The sequence below is a fragment of the Callospermophilus lateralis genome, chromosome 15 (assembly GCF_048772815.1).
Source record: "Callospermophilus lateralis isolate mCalLat2 chromosome 15, mCalLat2.hap1, whole genome shotgun sequence".
Lineage (NCBI taxonomy): Eukaryota > Metazoa > Chordata > Mammalia > Rodentia > Sciuridae > Callospermophilus > Callospermophilus lateralis.
Window position 1 is genome coordinate 79,782,835 of NC_135319.1, and position 24,799 is coordinate 79,807,633.

General features: G+C 33.2%; 1 protein-coding gene across 1 annotated transcript in view; it reads left to right on the top strand.

Annotated features, from left to right (window-relative positions):
• The window catches only part of Atrnl1 (attractin like 1), a 746,572-nt gene that overhangs the window by 177,258 nt on the left and 544,515 nt on the right, over window positions 1-24,799 (top strand). The window contains exons 15-18 of the mRNA XM_076834523.1: window positions 1,746-1,927; window positions 6,254-6,467; window positions 8,272-8,460; window positions 15,553-15,771. Of these exons, the coding sequence (XP_076690638.1) occupies window positions 1,746-1,927; window positions 6,254-6,467; window positions 8,272-8,460; window positions 15,553-15,771 (804 nt within the window). The remainder of the gene's footprint in view (window positions 1-1,745; window positions 1,928-6,253; window positions 6,468-8,271; window positions 8,461-15,552; window positions 15,772-24,799) is intronic.

The window sequence follows — 24,799 nt, forward strand, 5'->3', positions numbered from 1 at the left end:
ACACTAACTAGGGTCCCAGGAGGACTACCTTAATTTCTTTTGAGAGCAGTCCTCTCATCTGTTTCCATTTAGCTTGTCTCAGTAAGTAAGTGCTCTCAAAAGTGGACTCAATAGAACATTTTTCCATGAAAACTGGTGAACTGCATTTTTATTTTAGTGTCAATCTCATATGAGCTAGACAATTTGAATTTATCTCACTAAACTTACTAAAAAAAATTAACTGCTTTCCTTTTAACCACATAGCTGAGTTGACACTCAATACTATAAAAGCCCAATAAAAATATTTGGTTTATTAGTATAATTTAGTTTAGCTTCAAAGGCCCATCATTTTTTCCTTTTGTATGCTTTGTCAATCAGTTATTTTTGTTTTAATTGAAAAAAATAAAGAGGCAAAAATAATCTAAATCTTTTTTTGATTCAGTAAGGTAGGAAAAAATCCCCACAATTTAACAAGAAATTTTCATAAGGAAAAGTGATTTGGTACTCCATCTTCTTTAAAACCAAAAGACTGCTGCACATGTGATCTCAAAATGAAAGAAAGCAAGGTCATACCCATAGATATTAGATGATAATTATAATTTATTGAGGGATATCTGGAAGAGTACACTTGTAATGGGATTTAAAATTATTACTCTAAGTTAATGAATATTTTTAAAATTATCAGTGTTAATATGATCAAAATCTATATATAATATCCATTAAGAAAGATCTGTGGGGCCCTCAATGATTTTTTAGAGTTAAAAACTGGGATGAGGTTGTAGCTCTGGGTAGAGTGCTCTCCTTGCATGTGGAAGGCACTGGGTTTGATCCTGAGCACCACATAAAAATAAAATAGAGGTATTGTGTCCATCTACAACTAAAAAAATATTTAAAAAAAGAGTTAAAAACTAAGATATTTCAGAACTACTGCTTTAGAATAGTTCCTAAGAGTTGCAGGAGTACATTAGTCCTTTTCTAAATTGCAAGAGGCACTGCTGTGTTTAATGTCATATGGAGAATAAAAATATTAGCGAGTAGATCAGTGTGTTCATGAGACACTGCATTGTTCATTAGTACACTCTAGAGCAGAACTTTATACTATATGTGTTTATAACATGTGTTTTAGAGACTAGGTGCTGTTTTAAGCCTAGCTGGACTACTGTAGATAAACTATTGCTGAATAGTTATTTAAACTCTAGTAAGGCAAGAAGAGCTATGTAAAAACAGACTCTAGAAAGCAAAAATTAGAGCTTTTTAATAGCTTTTTTACAAAACATAAGTGGAATGAAATGATCTACTCATGCCTAAAGAATCAAAGAACCTAACATACTAAAACAGTATACCTGGTCCCTGGAAATTAGATTTGGAGGTCAATTAGCCCCACATATAGAATTAACTTTGGAATTGCTTTTGTTTTATTCTGATAATTTTCTCTTACCGTGATCTTAGCTGGACTTTAGGACATAAATATAGTAGTGATTTTGTTTATTGAATGAAGCATTAAATGCTAATACACTATTGAAAATCTAGCAAGCTATCAGTACATTTTAATAGATATTATATGAGCATCTAAAGAAAAAAATCTAAAGAAAAAATAGGGTCTTCTTTTTTCATTCTCCAACAAATTATTAGACAAATTTTATGTTAAGATACTTAAAATGTTTTATTTAAAATATAATTTAAATGATATAAAATTATGTTATAATTCTGAAATAATTAAAAAATACGTATGCTCTCAAAATAAGACAATTTTTTTCTTTGACTAGCTCATCTTTGTGGAGAAGGATGGAGTCATATTGGGGATGCTTGTCTAAAAATCAACTCCAGTAGAGAAAGTTATGACAATGCAAAACTTTATTGCTATAATCTTAGTGGAAATCTTGCTTCATTAACAACTCCCAAAGAAGTAGAATTTGTTCTGGATGAAATACAGAAGTATACCCAACAGGTAACCATAACTGTGCTGTCATGACCCCATAACTCTTAGAAGTGATTAATTCTACTTGTTTTTTTAAAATACATTCTTACTAAATTCTAGAAATGGAAGTGGAATTGATTTCAAATGATAGCAGGCAGAGGATTGATTCTATATGTATATTTGGTAATAAGTTTCTTATCTCATGTTTTACACAGTAAATCAATGCAATACCAAGAAGTGATTTCATATGAATACATACTCTTAACATTTGCATATAATTTAATAATTTTAATACCACTCTGTAGAGAGGGGCAGAGATGATTTTGGCTTGAAGATTTTCAGAATAGAGATTATCAGTTACTTGCTATGACAACACTTAAATAATTCTGTGTTGGTATAGATGATTTTAAGCAGTATTGTGGATAGTATCTCTGCAACTTAATAGCAAGTTAACCTCCCTAATTCTGTGTTACTCATTTGTAAACTGGGATAATAAAAATAGTTATCTGGACTATTAAAATAATAAATGAGATATTACATATAAAGATACATTTTATTTTTGAGTATTTACTATGATCATCATTATTATTCCCATTTATGGACTATTACTTTTTTGTCTTTGTTCCCAGCACTGCTATTACTACTCTTGTCAAGAATCATTTAGAAGATTAATTATTAGGTAACAAAATTAACTTATTTGATGGGTAGTTAATATTGGAATTGATTATAGAAAACTATTTGCTCTAGACTAGTTTTTTATTTTTTTATGATAAATAACTAAAATTTTTGCAAGGACATTCAGTTCACTCTCATTGCCTATCCTAATTTTTGTGGTGGTATTAACATGTATATTTCTCAAAAAAAAACCCCAATAATGGATAATATAGTTTCTAATGTTAATTGTAATCTTTAAGTCCAAAGCTCTCTGCCTCATTAATTTAATATATTAATTAAATTTTTTGCTTTTATAAATAGCCAAGTATTTTGAAGTTCATCTTATAATATGAAATTTGTTGGCCTCATGACAGATTTTGTTTATGCCTGGGACTAATAGGATAAAAAAAACTATACTAATTAAATTTGTATTACCAATTGATTCATAAAATTTTGTTTTGTGAACTATAAATATATTTTCTGAAGGATGTACTGGTATTTATTTATTTAGTACACATTTATTAAGCACCCTTAGTGTACTTGGCAATCTACTGCTTGCCGAGAATATGGAAATAAAAAGACAAACATTGCTTTCAAATGATTTTAGTGTAGGGGGATTTTAGTGTAGAGGGAAACAAACACAATTATACTAAATTGATAATTCCAGTGATAGATGTGCACAGGGTGGTAGGAGATGGTAGAGGGTGAACAGCTAGTTAGTAATGTGTACTTAAGGAGAGCTTGTATGAAATGGTTTAGCTAAGTTTTGTAGGAGTTGGAGTAGGCCAGTACTTGAGGATGTTTGTTAGGCAGTTTGAGAAAATTCCTCCTTTTTTTTTTTTTTAAACACTTTGAGAGCTATAAGCTTAATGGCTGGAGGAAAAATGAGTGTGGTGACATAGGGAGGATCTATTGATTTTTAAAAATATTTTGGAAATATGTGACAGGTTTTTCTTTTTTTTTTGTTGTTGTTGTACTGGGAATTGAACCCAGGGTTTTGCACATGCTTAGCAAGCACTCTACCACTGAGCCGAGTCCCCATCCCTAAACTAAAAGATTCTGTTGTTTTTTTTTGTTTTATTTTTGTAATGGTAAGGATTGAACCCCGTCTTGTGCATGCTAGGCAAGCACTCTACCACTGAGCCACATCCCTAGCCCTGTACTTGTTTGTTTTAAGTGGTACTGAAGATTGAACCCAGGCAAAAACTCTACCTCTGAGATATATCCCCAGCCCCTGAGGTATTTAAGTTTTATTTTTAAGCATATGGAATTTACAACATAAATTAAGATCTGTTTATATTCTTATTAGGAGTTTCATGTCTATAACTACAAAAAATGAAGGGTAATTACAAGAAACAAGTAAAAATTATTAAATACCTGCTACTTAGGAAGACCTTAGTATCTGCAAGAACCACATTTTCAGAGTTTTGGAAAGTATTTAGCATTAAATCTCTATTATCTTTTCTTGGTTTAAAACATTATTTTTAGTTGCTATCATATAATCTTGAAATATGCCATTCTAGAAGTTGCATATCTCAGGATTTTTTGTGTCAGTAGCTATTTTTTCTTGCCTATTATAAATCATAGAAATTCGGCTAATAATTATTTTGAATCTGTGATGAACTTAGACTTGATAGTTTGCTGACTAATAAACTATGTAAGTGAAGAATGTTTTGTTTTATCAGAAAGCCAAGCTTTTAGCAGAATTTCAAAGTGGAAACTTCTGCAAGGTGACATTCCATTAGGCATATCTTTAAATAAAATGAATTATATCCCGAGTCATTGCAGTTGTATAAACTTAAGATAACCCTTCCTTGGCAAATAAAGATCAACAAATCCATGCACTTGAAAGAGATATGTTGGGTCAAATGATCATTTACTTATCAGAAATGGCTAATGAAATGTTACAGTGATTTATGGTGTGTGCTATAAATTTTCATAATATAGTAATTTATCTTTCATTTTCAACTGCCTGTCTGGTTCATTTACTGAGTAATAGTTACTTTAAATGTTTTATCAGCTGCTTCATTTTTGTTTCTCTTCTCTTCCTATATGATTCTTATCATGATGAGTTAGGGAGTAATATTTCATTTTAAATGACTTGTCTTTACCATAGATAGTTGGGAAATATAGGCAGAATTGCTGTAATATGAAACATAGTCATTAATCTGAAATATCTATGTTGGATTGATTATCCAGAAGTTCTTATTACCAAGAACTTTAAAAATGTTATAGCGTATTATCAAAATATCTTTTAGAATAATGTGTGAAATGTATGAGGACACAATGTGAAGCAATATGTGTGTTTTCAAAATTAGAAACACCATTTAATAAGTTCCATCTCTGTATCAGGCATTCTGCAAGATGGTAGAAAATAACCATTTTTATTCTAATGAACTTTATTTAGAAAAATTTCTTGATTAATTACTATGTGTACTGTACTCCATTGGCAATATGAGATATGTCATGATGAAAATTTGTAAGGGATTTTATTTTATTGAAGAAATATTTGTTGGGAATATCTGTATAAAATTCATTGTATTTATGTACTTTGCAAATTTCTAGTTCTAAAGCTATCTTTTACACTCTCTAGGACCATTTGTACAACATAATTAGAATTAATAATGGAATAAATATCATTTTTATATTGATGGAGAGGCATATCTTTTCTCTACCCTGGCACCCCATAGTTTAATAATTAAAAAAGGAATGATGTGCAATTTTGAAACGATCTTACATGATAATAAATATTGGTAGCTTAGTATCTAATAAGAATATATATGTATTATATATATTAAAACTAAGGTGTTTATAATCTAATAGAATTTTGTGATGATAGTAATTTGCATCAAGAATATATCATTTTTTGGATAACCATAACATTATATAGCATATTTTAAATCACAATAATGATTAAAATAAAGTATATAAATATAGATTAGATTTTGATTTAAGTCTAATTTTGTTTTAATTTAAGTCTAAATATTGCTGAAAGCATTAAGAATAGATATGTGGTTTTTGTGTACCTATTAAAATTTCAGAACAAGAATCATATGTTATCAGTTTTCTTGAGTACTTTATTAATGAAAGTGGATGACATTTAATCTGAAGTTGTGTAAAATGAACTTCATAGAAGCGAAGGTCTGAATTAGGAGAGTCAACTACTCCTTTCTCAGTTTTTTTTTTTTTGTGAAATCATGTTATGAAGTGTTCATTTAGATTCTATACTGTGTTTGTTGATTTTGTTTTCTGTTTTTGTGCAATGCAGATGGTGACAATTTATCATTAGATTCTTAACCCCATAACCAATTAACCCTTTAATTTGATAGTAGTAATACTACTGACAGGTGCAGCAGTAGCAATATGTTCAGTTTTATAATGATTTTGCCTCATATGATAGATATTTAAATTAGGCATTTATTTATACCCCCATTCCATAGAAAACAGACTCATAAAGACTAAATAAATGACCCTAAACATGTATATAAACAATAAAACCATACTTAAAATAGTGTTCTATTCTACATCATCTAAAATGTGCCAGGATTATTAATTATTATTGGTACTAAAATTGACTGCTACACAGGTGGTTCTATATATTGTCCAGTGTAATTGTAAATTGAAATCATATTTTATTTGATGAAGAACACGAGTCAGTAGTTTTACATCTAACTTTTAAAAATGCCTCTTTCCTGTTTACAGAAAGTGTCACCTTGGGTAGGCTTGCGCAAAATCAATATATCCTACTGGGGATGGGAGGACATGTCTCCTTTTACAAATACGACTTTACAGTGGCTTCCTGGTGAACCAAATGATTCTGGATTCTGTGCATACCTAGAAAGGGCTGCAGTTGCAGGCTTAAAAGCAAATCCTTGCACATCTATGGCAGATGGACTTGTCTGTGAAAAACCTGTTGGTAAGTATTCCTGAAAATTAGCATTTATTTAAAAATGTTTTTTTTTCTTTTTTGGGGGTAGGGAGGATGAATACTAGGGATTGAACTCAGGGGCACATCTCCAGCCTTATTTTGTATTTTCTTTAGAAGACAGGGTCTCACTGAGTTGATTAGGGCCTCACTGTCTTTGACCTCCTGATCCTTCTGCCTCAGGCTTCTGAGCTGCTAGAATTATAGTCATACACCACCACACTGGGCTAAAAATGCATTTCAAGCCCTCTCTGCACCACCTTTTTCCAGGGTATAATCTGAAGTAATTCACACCATCTTTTTATGATACACTGATTCCCTGATATTTATTTTTATCCACATTCCCCACTTATTGTTATTTATCTCAGCATTAATTAAAAATAAAATTATATTGTTTTATATATCTATTTACTAAAATAGTGTGATTATGAATATATGGTTGTGGTTATAGTATAGTAATAATCTCTTAATTTGCTAATGTCTTTTACATTTATCATAGTAGTGTTTGAAAGATTTGTCTGTAAGACTAATGATTAATTGAGACTTTTTAATCTTATAGATAAATGTTTTAGTTGTCAAGTAAACAGAAATATTTGTATCTTTTGAAATGGATTTTCATTAAGTGAGAAAGTAATATTGACTTCTTATAAAATTTTGCATATTTATTGTGGTAAATATGTATAATATAAACTTATCATTTCAATTATTTTTAAGGGTACATTTAAGGACATTAAGGACATTCACACTGTTGTACAACTATCAACACCTATTCATCTCCAAAAAATTCTTATTTTGCAAAACCACAACTCTGAACTTGTTAAATCATGGCTGCCAATTTTCCACCTGCTTAGTGCCTGGAAACCAGCATTGTTTTGATTTGGTGAACTTGAGACTTAGGCATCACATGTTGTAGATCATAGTTTTTATACCTTTGGGAGCAGCTTACTCTTAGCATAGCATATGTCTTCACAGTTCATCCATGTTGTAGCGTGTCAGAATTTTAAGGTTGGATAACATTTCCGTTATATGTATGTGCCACATTTTGTTTACCCATATATCCATCAACAGCCACTTGGGTTGCTTCTGCCTTTTAGTTATTGTGCATAATGATGCTATGAATATGGGTACACAAATATTGAGTTTTTGATTTCACTTTTTTTGGGTACATAGTGTAAAGTAAATTGCTAAATCATATAGTAATTCTGTTTGAGTTTTTAAGGAATTGCCATACTCTTTTCTATAGAGACTGCACCAATTTTACATTCCCACCAGCAGTGCATAGTTTCTACTTTCTCTATATCCTTATTATTTACTTTTTAAAAAAGATAATAACTATCTTAAGACTATCCTAAGGGTATTATGAATATTGTATTTGCATAGACATTTTACAGTGGGTTGTATTTTTATTGTTTGTTTACGTCAAACACATGTTCACTGCCAAGATGTGTGCTGTGATAACATGTGGAATATTTACATAAAAAATTGTGGCTGGGGAAGTAAATAATGCATAGTATCAAGTACATAGAAAAACTAGGTTGCAGATTATATTACTGTTCATAATTTTTAGAACGGTACTATTTGTAAGGAATTTAAAACTTTACAGGAATTACAGATTTTCAAATTTAATAGTAAATTTAAGTAGTATTGAAATATCATCTTTATTTTTATTTATCACTATGTTATGATGACACACTTGGCTTAATTGAAACATTCCATAAATAACAGAATGAAACCCATACATTTGTGTTAAAATGCACTTAATTAATGAAATACTTATATTGCTGATTTATTCCAGTTAGCCCAAATCAAAATGCAAGGCCATGCAAAAAGCCATGCTCTCTAAGGACGTCCTGTTCCAACTGCACAAGCAATGGCATGGAGTGCATGTGGTGCAGCAGTACAAGGCGGTGCGTTGACTCCAATGCCTACATCATTTCCTTTCCGTATGGACAGTGTCTGGAGTGGCAGACTGCCACCTGCTCCCGTAAGTGTTTTTCTAGAGTGACTGTTTATTTAACAACAACATAAATCATATTTCTGTGACAGAACGAGGAATAAGACATTTTAGGAAGTTTCAACTAATGAGAAAAAATATTGTCACAGCCAAGTTTAAAATCTGCTAGTAGTATTGGCCTCTGATTTGTATTGTATCATCATTTTGAATTCCACTAAATATCTTCCCCTAAAAATTAACATTTTGCCACATTTATAGTCTCTTCCCTCTGAACTCTTGAGTGTAGATGGGAGGTGACATAACACTTCATGGAAATGCTCACCTCAAGAATCACATATTGCTTTGTTGTGCCTCTTTAGTGTCCTTTAATGTAGTACAGTTCTCCTGTCTTCTTTTTCTTTCATGACTTTGATATTTTTGAAGAATCTTTGTCAGTTGTTTTATAAGGTTGTAAATTTGTATTTGTCTAATTATTTTTTTATGATTAGATTCACATAAGCATTTTTTTTGATCAAAAAATATCAATATTGATACACATATTACAAATGCAGGATGCAGAATCTTGGTGTCATATGGAGAGTCATGGCAGTAGAGCAGTGTGGACTTGCTGTGGGTTACTCTTCAAGAGAAAGCTCTGCCCCTTGCTGGTTCCATATTTTATATGGAGTACAGTGTAAGGATACATCTGACTGAAGTTTTGATACTGGGTTATGAGAGTGGCTCTGCTTGCCAAATAGACTGCATCAGAATGCAGCTGCCAAGGGAATTACATCACTCTTCTGATAGCACTTGGTGGCCTGGGGGAAGTTCAGAACCTGTGCAGCTCCTTCTGCTTGGGAGAAGGTCCTTGCCCTAGCTAGTACCGTGCTAACAGAGAAAATGGTTTGTCTTCCCATAATCCTGTCTCCCATACTGAGGCTGATCAAAAATGTTCCTGTCCATAGGGACCTAATTCTAATTGTTCTGTTCATATTCAGAATTAGAAAGGTGAAAAGGTAACTCCTGCTGCTCCTGCCACCCACTTCTCAATGTTGCATCCATGTCCCACTCATAAGGTACTGTCCATATTATAATTGATCTAGATTCTTTTAAAAAATAATATGCTTAATAGGGGCCCAAGAGTTACCATTTCATCACCACAGGTAGCTTTAGAATTATCTGAGATAGAGTTGGTGTCCAAATTTATGTTCATCCAGGGCTCCTTGATTTGAACAAAGCAAAACATTCATTTACTTGCTAAGTGTTAACAGGCATAGATAAAATGAAAGGAATTTTTTCTCCTTTCTCAGTTTCCTATTTCTCAACTTCTGAGTGTCAAGACAGAGAGACCAAGAGTCCTTAGAAATTATTTATTTTTCTCAGTACTTAAACCTGTAAAAAGCAGAGTTTGAAAAGATTGCATTCAGTGAATATGCTGGTGTGTTTATGCCAGCCCCCAAAGCAATTGCAGTTATAGTTCAGCCAAAGGGGACACAGATAATTACTTGGGGTGCAGTATCTATTAAACTCAGGCATGTGTTCATGTTTGAAAGTTATTAAATGGACAGAGGAAGAAACTATTTCAGTTCTCTACTAGAGAAACCTCTCTAGGAGATCTTTATCCCAAGTTTAATTCCTTTTTCTTAAAGATAGCTCTCAGTTCTCCACTATTATTATCTTGCCTCTCCTTCCATCCTACAACTCTTTTAGGTCCAGTTCAGGGTTTTGCATCAGTTCACCAGCTTCCTTTTGTTCCTTTATGCTGGGATGGGGGCCACTTAAAGGTTTTCTAGGAGTGTGGGCCATAACTTAGTTTTCCCTCTAAATTTCCCAAGTATCCTCAAGATTTTCTTGTAAGACGGTTGACTGTTTTGTATTCCTTCCATAGAAGCCATCAGTGGCAACATGATTGTGATGAGGTATAGACAACCATCCCTGCAGGAGCTTGCATCCTTCCCATCCACTGCTCTTTCTCTCTTCTCCTTCTGAGCTTTAAAATTTTGCTTTTAAGAGATAGGCTGTTCAAGTGCACAGTAAACAACTTGATAATTCTGAGATCTCTTTTGGTGGTGAATCTATTCTATTGTTTTTTGAGGCCTGTGAGTGTCTGCTCACTGCTGGGATCTAGTGGCCTCTGGAAAACATGGCCTTGTAGTTATTATTAGCCCTTCTTGCTTGAATGAGTTATCTTTCTACTTAGAGGGAGTCAGCTGTGTAGGTAGTGGCAGGTGGAGACTCACTGGCTTGTTCTGGCTTTTGGTCATTCCCAGGGAGGATGGCTCCTTGCCTGAGGAATCTAGTCAAAAACCAGTGTTTACTCCTTATGGGTACCACTGTTGCTTATAGAGACAAAAAAGTGACATACTACAGTCTAGAATGCCCAGCTGAAGTTGTACACACCTTCTCTCCTAGGCTCTTGTCATAAGCTTAGAATGGGCATAACTGAGTATATTATAGGTTGAGCTCCTTGTTGCTATCTCCTTTTAGGGACTTTGTATAGACACTGAGGGGTTGTTGGTCTGAAGTAGCTTTAGTAGCATAGAAATCATCTTATAACTAGAGGCCAGCTGCTAGGGGAGTTGACTTCAGGGCTGGAGACTATTGAGGAGATGAGATGGTCTTTAGCCTCTCCTATCCTAAGTGGTCCTCTTTGTCTTTCCACAAACATTGATGTTAAGTGAAAGAGGCCAAACATGGAAGATTAGGTACTGATAGAGTTCATTTAGATAATATTAAAAAATGGACAAAACTAAACTGTATTCTTTAGGAATGCATATGTAGGTGGCAATAGAGTAAGGCACAGACTTGTTCTCATAAATGTCAGGTAGTGGGTAGTTCCTGGAGAAGATTGGGGTGCTGACTGGGAAGTGGCAGAAGGGAGGCAATGTTTCACTTTCAAGCTGTGCACAGGAACAGAGTGCTTATTTATAATACTTTATTAGTCTCACATTTTTCTTTGTGTACTACTCAATATGTGTGATATATTTCACTTTAAAAAGGAAAAAAGGTAGGTTAAATGAAAGTCTCTAAGCTTTTATTCTCTTAAGAACTTACAAGTTACTTAGAGTGAAATCTGAGTTATCTTCTCTGTCATGTGTGCCATTCCTGTGGCTGTGTAGGCTTCATTTGTGCTGATGATGTCAGCACTACTATAATGGTTGTTTTTGTTGCAGAGTTTTTTAATTATATGGTCTGTGCATCATTGTGGGGAAGAAGGGTATTGTATCTTACCTCAAGGCAATCTCCTATTTCTGCGAGTAGTATTACCTGGCACTGATCCGCTTTCTGGAAAAACAAATTTCTTTTCAATTATTATTAATTTTTTCTTGTACTTTTAACCAGCAAATTTGTACTGAGTTTTTTTAAAAAAATGCCAAAAAATAAAATTGTGACTAGGGGTGAAGTTGACATTCTTGCTCAAAATCTAAGAACTAAAGCAACTATTATTTTTTCAAGTTGTTGACCTTTGGATGATGACATTTTCATGCTTTTAGCTTTATATATATATAGAGAGGATATATATATATATATATATATATATATATATATATATTTTTTTTTTTTTTTTGTGTGTGTGTGGTGCTGGGGATTGAACCCAGGGCTTTGTGCATGGGGGGCAAGCACTTTACCAACCGAGCTATATCCCTATCCCTAGCTTTGTATCTTTACATGATTAATTATATATAATAGATTTATATTATCATTTTCTACTATAGGTACCTAATTATTTAACATTTACAGTAATCTTTAAAAAATATTTATAGTTTCAAATAAAGCATTATATTAGAAAAGGTCTAAGTTTCATGTTGCTTTTAGAAAACTGTGTCAGTGATTGGTTTTCTGGTAAAAGGAACTTAAGGGAAACTCGTCTTTGGAAATGAGAGGCAAATATGAATTTAGCAATATTCTCCAGTTACTATATTGCGGCATCAATGTTTAAAATTCATTAATTGAAGAAAGGAAATATATTTTAAGATTAATTTTGCCTAACGGCTTCTGAGAAAGCTTTGTTAATAAGTAGGATTATTAATAATTGATAGCTTTAAAATAGATGCTTTATTTGTGAAAATGAATTTCTAAGGGCATTATTTAAAGCAATAATAGAATATTTAGTTTTTAATATATAGAAGTTCAAATGAAAATGAAACCAAAGTGAAATAGTAAAACTAGAATAATAAGAAACTTGAGAATATATTTCTCACAAATCTGTATTTCTTTTTTCTTGGTTCCGGGGATTGAACCTAGGGTACCCCACCACTTAGCAGGGTGTTGTTAAGTTGCTTAGGGCCTTGTTAAGTTGCTGAGACTGGCTTTGAACTCTCTATTCTTTTGCTTTCAGTCTCCCTAGCTTCTGGGATTACAGGAGTGTGCCACTGTGCCTGGTAAAAATTTGTATTTCTGTTAGTATTTTGTAGATTTTATTTACTTGTCTAATTTAAAACTTGATATTTCTTTACAATTAAAGGCAGTCATTTCTTAAATTTGATGACAGTTTTCTTGTGGATTGATTTTTCCAATCCTTACACATTTAAAAAATCACAATGAATATTTTATAATTTGACATTCAAAGCCCCCCAAATAAATAAAATAAAACGATTGATTTAATGTTCTTTAATTCAAGTATAGTCTCTACACTATCCATAACATTAAGGACAATAGCACAGCAAATATAACCTTTCCTGTATCACTGTTTTTTTTTTTTTTGATTTAAAAAAAAATGATAGTGGAGTGCATTATAATTCTTTTTTTTTAAACATTTATTTTTTAGTTATAGGTGAACACAAATCTTTATTTTATTTTTTTATGTGTGCTGAGGATCGAACCCAGTGCCTCATGCATGCTAGGTGAGTGCTCTACCTCTGAGCCACAACATCAGCCCCTGCATTACCATTCTTATTACACATATATACCATGATTTTTCATATCTCTGTTTGTATATATAGTATGTTGACACCCAATTTGTGCTGTAATACTATTTATCTGTAAGAAAAATATAAAACAAAATCTGTTAGTTTTTGAGTCATTATTAAATACTAAAAAAATGTTTTTTTAAAAAAGTTTTTCAACAGTGCATGTTATTTTCCATTCCTGAACCAAAATGAAACCAACATTACCATATTCAATAGTTTTATATTGAAAATGAAATCCAAGAGACTTACATTTTGCTTTGAACATGACATTTTATAACTTGTCATTAAATCCTAAAATCGAATGGATAAATAGAACTAAAAGATTAATAGTTTGTCATTCAGGCCAAGAAACCCAGGATTCTTTAACCTAAGATTTCCCTACCTGTTTAGAAAGCACTAGCAGGAGTGTTGTATTGATAATAATTTAATTTGTCTGTAATGCTAAGATATCTTAATGATCATCTTTCCTTAAAAATAATTCTAAGATAAAATTTGTTTTCCTAGGAAATATGCATAGGCTATAGTATATTAGAAATCAAATTTATTCTGTGCAAGACCTAGGTAAATTTTACTGCAAACCATCACATGATAGTAAATAATTGGAATGTGAACATACCATAACTAATTTGATTTTTGCATTATGTCCTATGAATTATACAGCAAGCCAATATAGTTTTGAGGACAATGGGAGTAAACCAGTTAATAGTACCATGGACTAAGTACATAGACATAAGAGAAATATTTTAAACCACATAAACTAAGGAGGGATGGCAGGATATGGAATGTTCATTTTTCTTCTAAATGAAGTGTCATTCACTACTGGGCACTGTTGGAAGAAATGTGAATTTCAAAGGGAAGACTCTTCATACTAATGAATTATTTGTCTACAACGTTAACATCAGCTGTTTGTGTTCAATGACTCAGAGTAGTCTTTTTTAAAATTTCTTATTAAGGAAATATAAGAGGTAGTACTTACTCTCTATCTTCTTTTATCCAATCTTTTATCCAATCTCTTATCTCCAGATTGGATAAAAGAAAAGAATTCACAAAAAAGAATATCATCATTGATAAATTCTTCAGATCTTTAATGTTCTAGTGTGTCTACACAGCTACCATGAGTTCCTGATATTCATCAAGGAACCCACACCATTCCTATTTATAGTAATGTGAGGAACATTTTTCTTTCAGCAATGTTAAACACTGAGTTCCAGCTAAGTTGTTAATACTACACTAATGAAACTGAGTCTGCCAGAAATTTACCTTGTTTTTTCCCCCTCTGGGCTTTTCTAGCAAGTGATAGAAAACATCATTCATGGTGCTTTATATGTCTATCACTATTTTTTTTAATAGATAAACAATTCCAAAATAAAGTATACCAGTCATAGCAAAGTAAAAATAAAAGAATTACAGAATATTTCAGCCCAGTAGAGGAGCTGGGATTAAAGCTTAAAGCATCACATAGCAATGATTATGAATATGATGTCAGACTTTCATGACATCACAACAATAGTAAGTGTAGCAAGTCTCATAGGTTATACCTCAAAAAGTTGAGCTTCAGCAAATCAGTCTTGGAGAGATATCCTGCAGCCCTGAAAGAGTGTACATAGCTGGTTGTTACTGAAGCAGAGTATCAGGTTCCTTTGTTCCCACTTGGTGTGCTCTTGGGGTGAAATTGAGTTTATTTATATAAGCAAATATTAGTATTTTGGACCCTTGGGAAGAGTATTGGTTTTGTGAAGCAGTCTAAATGGGGTTCAGGAATCTCAGGGAATGGGCAGGCATTACTTATACTTGATGTCCAAGGGGAAAGTGCAGAGGTTCTCATTGAAGGATCCGTAGGATGTATAATAGAGGTGGCTAACACAGCTCTGTATCACAGACAATGGTACAGCTCATTTGTAGGCCCCTGGATCAGCTCCTGAAAAGTATTAATAGTGAGAAGGTCCTCAGGAGTCTCTAAGTTTTGACTTCATTTTTCTCCATGTCATGATTATCATCCCCTTTTAAAAAAATTGCCCAATTCAGTTCATTTATCTCGTCTTTGTTCATTATATATATTTTATTTGCTTGCCAATTCCTATCTCATAGATACTAGTGCAAAAATACATTAACTTCATTACCTATAGTTGATGACACTATCTTTTTTCATAATTAAGTTTATTTTTCCTTTAGCTTACAATTCTATTTGACTATAAAGTCACATAACATATTTTTTAATGTTTCTATCACACAGCTCAGAATTGTTCTGGATTGAGAACCTGTGGACAGTGTTTAGAACAGCCTGGATGTGGCTGGTGCAATGATCCTAGTAATACAGGACGAGGACACTGCATTGAAGGGTCTTCACGGGGACCAGTGAAGCCTGCTGGGATTCACAGTAGTGAGATGGTACTTGACACCAGTCTGTGCCCTAAAGAAAGAAACTATGAGTGGTCCTTTATCCAGTGTCCAGGTAATCAAAATGTGATGAAAATAATTACAGTTTATCCTTGAATGAACCAATATATTATAAAGTTTTATTGTTCATACCATTGTATATCTTAGATTTCTCTAGAAATTCAGTATACACACTGAAACTTTATGGTAAGTATTGTAGTGTTGCCTATAACATCTGTGAGTCATCTGGCCTTATTTTGAAAGCTGCCAGTGGTATTCATTACTAATCAATTTTGAAGAATTAAATGTAATTTTTCAGGGGCTTACTTCATAGGAAATCAATACTTATGCTAAATATAATCAATCTTCTTAAAAATTAATTTATTCAGACATTTTTATAGAGTGCCTACTTGTGCTAAAGAGTATTTTAAGTATTAAAGTCATAAAAAATTAACGAATTAGACTGAAATCATTGCATTTATGTAACTCATTTTAATTAAAATTCATAAAATTAATTTCATACAATGAAGTTAGAATAGTGGTAAGTGCTGGTATCTAAATAAAGGAAAGAAGAGGATGAGGCTTGCTCTTTAAAGTAGATTGAGAAAATACCACACTAAAAAGTGAAATAAACACCTGAAGTAGATGAGGGAACAGATCACAGGGTTAATTGGGTAAAGAGTGGTCCAGAAGAGGTAACAGCCTGACAAAGGTAGTTGGGTGAGGTGGTTTATTTGGGAGATGATTTTAGGAGGCATAGTGAGGGAATGAAGAGAGTTTCAAAAAGTAACCAGAAAACTAATAATATGTACATTATGAATCTGGCTACCACACTGGGAAACTGGGACTCAGACCCACCAAGGACTTACAAAGAACTATGTCGAATGCTCCTCAAAATTAATCCCACTGAGGTACTGGGAGGCTGGGGCATATAACCACTGCCTCCTATCCCCCACTGGTTAAGCAATGTTCTTGTAGATATTAATTCCCTGCTAGTTCAGAAGTATATCAGCATGTCTGACCAATAGCTTTCTCTGGCACAAGTGAAAACCCTGAGGCAGAAAATAGAGAGATGGTGCAGAACATGCCTTAAATGAGACACTGACAATGTACAGTACTGAGACCAGATGAACCAAGAGAATGTGGCACATATTGTAAGAGTACCCTATACAAAGACTATGTTATATATAAAAAAAACCAATAACATGGATCGAACTATTGATTCACAGAAAAAGATAGATGAATCATAAATGTATTTTGCTTAATGGAATAAGCTTGATCCAGTGACTACAGTTTGTATTATTTCATTTAGAAGACAATTTGAAACAGACAAAAGTATGTGGATGAAAAATCAATCAGTTATTTGCTAGGAGTAGTGTTAAGGATTGATTTTAAGGAGACATCACTGTGAAATTATGAGGGACAGAACTTCTGGGGGTATGTTACTGAGATAGTAGATATGTAACTCTATGCATTTATCAAAATCCATGCTTTATGTAGCTCAGTAGTTGTTTTAGTCAGCCTTTTCACTGCTGTGACTAAAAGACCTGAACTGAACAATTTTAGAGGAGGTAAAGTTTATTTGGAGCTCATGGTTTCAGAGGTCATAGTCCATACACAGCAAGTTTTTTCCTGGGGGCTTGAGGTGAGGCAGAATATCATGTGGAAGAGTGTGGTAAAGGGAAGCAGCTCACATGATGATCAGAAAGCAGAGACTCCACTTGCCAGATACAAAGTATATACCCACTACTTCCCCAATGCCCATCTCCTCCAACCACACCCTACCTGCCTTTAGTTACCACTCAGTTAATCTCATCAAGGAATTAATTAAGGCACTTATAACCAGATACTTTCACTTCTGAATGTTCTTATATTGTCTTATACATTAGCTTTGGGGGACATATCAAATCCAAACTCTATCAGTGATAGAGCATTTGCCTAGCATGTGCAAAGCTCTGTGTTTGATCCCTATGACTATCCACCCCCCTCCAAATTCTTGCTGCATATCACAGATTTAAAAATAAGTTAACCATGAAGTTAGGGGATCCCAGGTTTGAAATGTAAATTGTGAAAATTGAATCTACCCATATTATTGCAAATGCCATAATCTCACAAAAAATGACTTACTTAACTTTTGGAAAAACAGTGTTTTGATACTAAAATGAGAAACCCATACATAAATACACTGTACTTTGGTAAATTTGTTTCTCACAGGTACAAGTTAACAGTTTCTAGCAATACTTTATTTGTATACTGGATTTGAACAAGTAAGTAATTTGTATTTAATGGGGAGCTAGGCTTCTTACTTTCGGAGAAAAGGTTAAAAATAAGCAAAGAGTTAAGGCTAAATGAACTGAACTGTTTGGTGCTAGATAAAAGCCTAAGAGAGTAGTATGAATTCATTTTTATTTTAAAAAGTACATAGAAGTAAATATGTGTGTGTGTGTGTGTGTACATGAGTTAGTATTCACGCAATTGTTTCCTAGCTCTTTTTGTTGAGAGGGTCTAGAAGCTTTGACAGCCATCAGTGGGATGTATTAAATAGATGATTAGATATAATTGAAGAGATCATTAATAAACTAGAAGGTAAATATGAAGAAACTGAAATTCAGAGTTCAGAAGAAATATATATTTCTTATATATAAAGGAAAGAGATTAATTTAAGCAATACAAGATGCAAAGTATGAAAATAGGTTGTTAAAGATAGGGAGGATATAATGAAAAATTCTGAATATTTTTAATAGAAATTTCAGAAGGAGAAAATGGAAAAGGGTAGAGGAATTATTTGAATGCCTCATAATACTATGGGGATATAGATACCAAACACATGGTTACTACCATCCAGTTCAAATATAAAATAGGATTTGCTAGGAAAATTTTGTAATTCAAGAGTTAGAAGAATGCATGTGTTGTGATTTCATAAATTCTTTGAATATCGAGAAATTTGTCTTTAGGTCAGACATAATTGTTCTGCATGCAGTGGCATTGCAGAAGAAATAGATATGAATCCTACAAATCTCTGCAATTTTTTTTAAGGGAGGAGCAGGAATAATATAAGTGACAAGAGAAATGAGTGCTTCTTTGTCAAGAAAAAATTTCAGTTAGCAATGATCCAGAGATGGTCTCTGGAGTTCTGTGACTGGTATTATCATAATTTTGCATTGAGCATTCAAAAAGCAAGAATAGAAAAGTATAGATACAAATTTTTATGATTACCTGTTGTCAGTGCTTATAATGAATCCATAGTAGTTAAAGCAGTGTAGAATTGGTACAGGAACAGACAGATAAACCCATGAAACATGATAGAAATTGTAAAAACATGCCCACATTAAAAGCAGTTCTTGACTTAACATGGTTCTACATAACTATTTTTTGACTTTACAGTGGTATGATAGCAATAGGCATTTGGTAGAAACTGTACTTTGAATTTTAATCTTTTCCAGGCTAGGGATGGGCACAATACTCTTGTGAGGCTGGGCAGCAGCAGTGAGCTGACTTCCCTCCCAGTCATCCTTGCTGTCACTAGGGTGAACAACTGATACACTGTAGTGTACAGTGTTGCTAAGCTGAGAAGTTGGGTAGGTTAGTTGTATTAAAAGCATTTTTGAAGTAAGGCTTTTTTTTTTTTAACCTTAAAATGGATTTATTGGGATATCATCCCACCATGATCGTGGAACATCTGTGTTTATGGTTTCTTTGTTCTTTTTGTGTTCTTTATGAAGCTGGGTACTTCATAAAGGAAAGAGATTAATTTAACTCATAATTTTAAAGTTCAGGATCAGGCAGCTCCATCTGTTCAGCCTCTGGTATATCATAATGTGGCAGAGAAATGGAAAAGGAAACTGCAGTGTGTAGAAGAAGCCAAGCACACTGGGTGGCCTTGTTTTATAACATCCTCTCTTGAAAGAACTAACTTTGTCCTGGGGGAACTACACTGATCCCTTCTAAGGGTACTGCAGGTAATTACCTTCCAGTAGGCCACACCTCTTAAAGGCTCCATCATCTCAACACCACCACACTGAGGAACAGGCTGCCAGCATATGAACTTTTGGGGGCACATATTCAAACCATAGAATATGGGGGGGAAAACAAAAACAATGGCATGCAACAGGAAAGGATGGTCTTTTGAATAAATGATGCTGGGTTAGATTAGATTGCTGAAATTTGTATGTAGACCCCTGTGTCATATGGAAAAATTAATTCCATACAGATTTTGAATCTAAACGTGGAAGCTAAAACAGTGCAACTTCTGGTATATGACATTAGCATGACATTTTTAAGAACTTTGAAGTAGGCAATGCTTTTTTAAGCAGGATACAAAAAATTAACTATTTGGAAAATTATGATATAGTGTACTAAAATGTTGAGAAATTCTATTTATGAAAAAGTATCATTGAGAGAGTGAACAGAGTAAGCTATAAGATGGGAGAAGGTATTTATAATACATACACCTCACAAATAAAACTTATCGAGAATTAAGATTTTTCACAAACCAGTAATAAAATGTATAATAGAAATATGGACAAGACACTTGAACAGGTACATCACAAAGACAATATTCAAAAGGCTCATACATCTGATAAGGTGTTTAACTTCTTTAGTAATGAGAGAAATGTAAATTAAAAGCACATTAGAATGCCACCACTCACCTACAAGTATATTTAAAATGAAGTGGTAATTTTTAAGTGTTGGCATTAATGTGGAACAATTGGATATTTCATGTTCTGTATTTTGAAAGTCCAAATGGTAAATATTTCGGAACTATTGTTTAGGGTATGCTTATGATCTAGGAATTCTGGGTGTAGTGCACCAGGTGAAAAATTTGCCTGGGACTTTACTTTATATTGCCTCTAAGCCTGGATGATTTTACATTTTTAAATGGTGGAAAGAAGGAGGAAAATAAGGACAGGAGGAATTTGCGACTGTATTCACACCATCTGAAATGTTTATTCTCTGGTCCTTTATAGAAAACATTTGCCAACTCTGCTAGAGGTTAATACCCAGCAGAGAGTTACTCAGGCTGTCCAGGAGAGATGTACAAGAATGTACATAGCAGCATGGTTTCAGTAGATCGAATCTGGAAGTCACCTAGGTGTTTATCAAGAGTCAGATCAGTACAGAAATTGGAACAACTCCATATACTGGAACAATGAAGATGGCAGGAACAAATTTGTAACATTGAGACAAAGAGGCCAGACACAAAACAGGACTTGGTCTATTAATCAGTCTACCTAGAGGTCAAAGATGGCAAAACTATTTGATGGATGAAAAGTCAGGGTAGAGGGGGCTGTGGTTGTGGCTTAGTGGTAGAGTGCTTGCCTCGCATGTGTGAGTCATTGGGTTCGAGTCTCAGCACTACATATAAATAAATGAATAAAATAAAGGTCCATCAACAACTAAAAAAAAGAAAAAAGAAAAAAGAAAAGTCAGGGTAGAGCCAGGTATGGTGGCACATGCCTGTAATCCCATTGGTTTAGGAGGCTGAGACAGGAGGATTGCAAATTCAAAACCAACCTCAGTCAGCAATGGTGAGGTGCTAAGCAACTCAGTGAGACTCTATCTCTAAATAAAATACAAAATAGGGCAAAGAATGTGGCTCAGTGGTTGAGTGCCCCTGTGTTCAATTCCCAGTACTGCCACCAACAAAAAAATCAGCGTATTGATTACTTTTGGGAGATGGGGGTAGTGATCAGAAGCATGCCCAGGGGAATTCTTTTATTTCTGAGAAGTATTTATGAATCATAGTTTTAAATATTAATTCTTTTCCATTTCTGCCCATCTTTGTTTCTTCCTTTATTACATCTTTCTTGGTTGTTCTCCTTTTTTAAAATGCCTCATTAAACTTTCAGGGGAGTCTGTTCTTCCTTGTGTACTTCATAAAATGAGATACTTCCCCCGTCATTTCTTACCAGAGTTTAGTTAACTCTGTTTTCTCCTTTCTCTCTTTTATATCTATTCTATTTGTAATGCTTGAACTTCTGATTTAAGATGGGTTTTTAAACACTCTAATGTTGGTTTGGTTGTATTTAATTCTGTTTGGAGGGCTTAGAGACTTCTGCTTTGTGTTTGAATTTTCCAGAGGAATATGCATTGATTAGAGAGTGATGGATCTGGTTTCTTATTTTTAAATAATAACTATAGATTCACTAAATTTTTGGAGCACTGTTTTAATTTATAAGATTCCTAGTTTGTGGTAATCTCCTCTGTCAGAATAGTAAACATTTGGTGATAGTGTTAAGGTTATATGTGCTCTATACTCTGAATATGGTGTTTTTTTATTTTTTGCAAGAATTTAATTTTTTCACTATATTTCTTTATGCCTCAAAGAGCCAGTTACCAAAAGGCCTTTCCCTTTTGTGCCCTGTACTTTATTTGTCCCCTGACACTAAACCTGTGACTGCTCCTTCAAATTGGGCCCACGTTTAAGACTTGTCCTTAAAGGGGGTGTCCTGGTCTACAAGGACTGCTACAATATTTCTCTTTGTGACACAGACCTATGTATCAATTTTAGACTGAGGCTAGCTCCACTCTTTTCTCTTTTCCATGGTGTATGTAGGTAAAGCCTAGCACACCACAAATCTCTTTGCAGTGGTATGGGAGCAAAAGAGATTCCTTCCTTGGATTTGTCTTTTTCTTTTTTAACCTACAATTGTTTTGAAGACTGTCATTTCTGTTGTCTGATTATAACGACGGTGTAGTTTTGGTGAAACTTTCTTTTAAAAATTCTTATTTTTTCTTTTCCTTTGGAAGACATTGGGAGACCGCACAGGTAGCTTCTATGGTTTTCAGTTATCAAAATGTTTTATCCTATTTCTTTATCACACTAAAATGGAATTATTATACAGAAGGAGTTGTGCAAGCTGGTAATCCTAGAGACTTGGGAGTCTGAGGCAAGGGGCTTGCACATTCGAATTCAGCCTCTGCTATTTTAGCAAGACTCTCAGCAACTTAGTGAGACCCTATCTCAAAATTAATAAGGACTGGAAAAGTATCTCAGTGATAAAGCTTCCCTGAGTTTAATCCCTAGTACCAAAGCAAATTAAAAAAAAAAAAAAACTAAATAAAAACAAACAAAAGAAAAAGCCTGGAATTTTAAAGAGATTAATTTTCCAATTACTTGTTATTTTGTAGGACTCCAATTTACTTTATTATATTATTTATTTGTACTCTAGTAGCTTTTCTTGCAGATATTTTAAAGGATTTTCTTAAAGTTGCGTAGCAATAAATAGGGTTGTTGGGCTGTTTTTTTTTTTCCTTTCCAAGTCATGCATTTTACTTTTGTTCTTATTGCACTGGCTAGAAACTGTAGTAAAACATGGAACAGAATTAATGAGGGTGGACTTCAGGTGTAAATAGAAAGCATTTAGCCTTTACTTTTATGTATGATGTTATATATAATTTATATTTTAATATTATGTATAAAATATATAAATTTACATATAATATTGAACATATATATATATACATATATATATATATATAAAATCAGGTAACAGAAAAAAGAAGAGATATCAATTTTTACTCTTTTATTTTAAATAGTTATTATTACCAGTGCTCTTTATTTTTTTGTATGACATTGAAGGGATCTCTATGGTCTCTTGGTATCTCTTATAGAGGTCCTGTAATATTTCTTGAGAGGTGGACCAGCTCACAGTGAATTCTCTTGCTGCTGTCAAGATTTTCTCCCTGACTTTCATAATTTTTATTATAATGCAGCTGTTTGTGAATCTTTTGTGTTTATCCTGTTTAGAATTTGTTAATCTTCTTGGATATGTAGATTCGTGTTGTTTATTGAATTTGAGGAGTTGTAGAGATTATTTCTTCAAGTAATTTTGGCATCTTTTCTGTCTTTACTCCCAAAGCCCCTATTGGTGCACCTAATGATGTTATGCATTCTTAGCTCTGTTAACCCATCTTCATTCTTTTTTCTCTCTGTATTTCAGATTATAATCTATATTGATCCATCTTTAAGTTTGCTAATTCTTTCTTCTGCCTGTTTAGATATGTGGTTAAGTATGTCTAGTGTATTTTTAAAAAATTTTAGTTATTGTACTTTTCAACTTTATAATTTTCTTGTTTAATAATTTCTATGTATTTTTTCATATTCTTTATTTGATGACATTATATTTATGCCTTACTTTATTTCTTTAAACATGTTTAAAATTTTTATCTTTAATTATTGTAAATATTTTTATTATCTTCTATTTTCTCTTTTACTTCTGTGGTTGGACTGGCATTTTTCAGTTTTATTATTCATTCCTTTTTACTCCTGATTCTTCTTTATAGGCTGTTGTAGTTTTTCATTGTGAGATTTAACTCAGTAAGTGGTTGTTTTCCTTGATAGATATTGGCAAACCAAGGTTGGGAGGTCAAATCTGGTCCTCTGCCTAATTTTGTTTATTTTGTTGTTTTTGTACTATAGAGAGTGACAGAGATGAGTATTTATGACAGAGGCTATATGGCTTGCAAAACCTAAAATATTTACTATCTATTTCTTTACAAAAAAAGGTTTTAGTCCATGTCCTGTGGAATATTTATGTGTCCTGAGCTGTGGAATTGTCTTAACAGGCCATTTCTACCTTTTTCCTAAGGCCTATGAGAAATTTCTTCCTGCAAAGAAGATTTTATATTGAGGTTTGATTTTAGAGCTCCTTTACTGTGGATTTCCACCCAACACATAATGTGTCCCATGGGCTTTAAGTTTTTAACAAGAGTCTTTTTGCTTTCATGCACATACTTCAGTAGACTTCAGGTTCTTTTCTGCTTTTTTGGTTCGTGATGTATTTTAGTACCTTTTTTCACACATAGGGGCTGCAGTTCATAGCTTCACTTTATGAACATGTTCGGTTTAGCTCCAATCCTTGAGGATGCCAGCAGTGACATCTCCTGGCCTTGCTGGATTTAAAGCCCATGCTTCCTGTTGCTTGTTTAAACTTTACTATTCTTGCTTTAAATTCCTGCTTCATTTTTAGCACCTGATAATTCTCATTTCTTTTAAGATAGCCTATGTTGAAAATGCTGTTGGGTAAATCTTTACCTTGAATTTATGTGTATATATTTTTTAAATTTATTGAGAATGTCAAGAAGATATTTTTTAAAGTTGC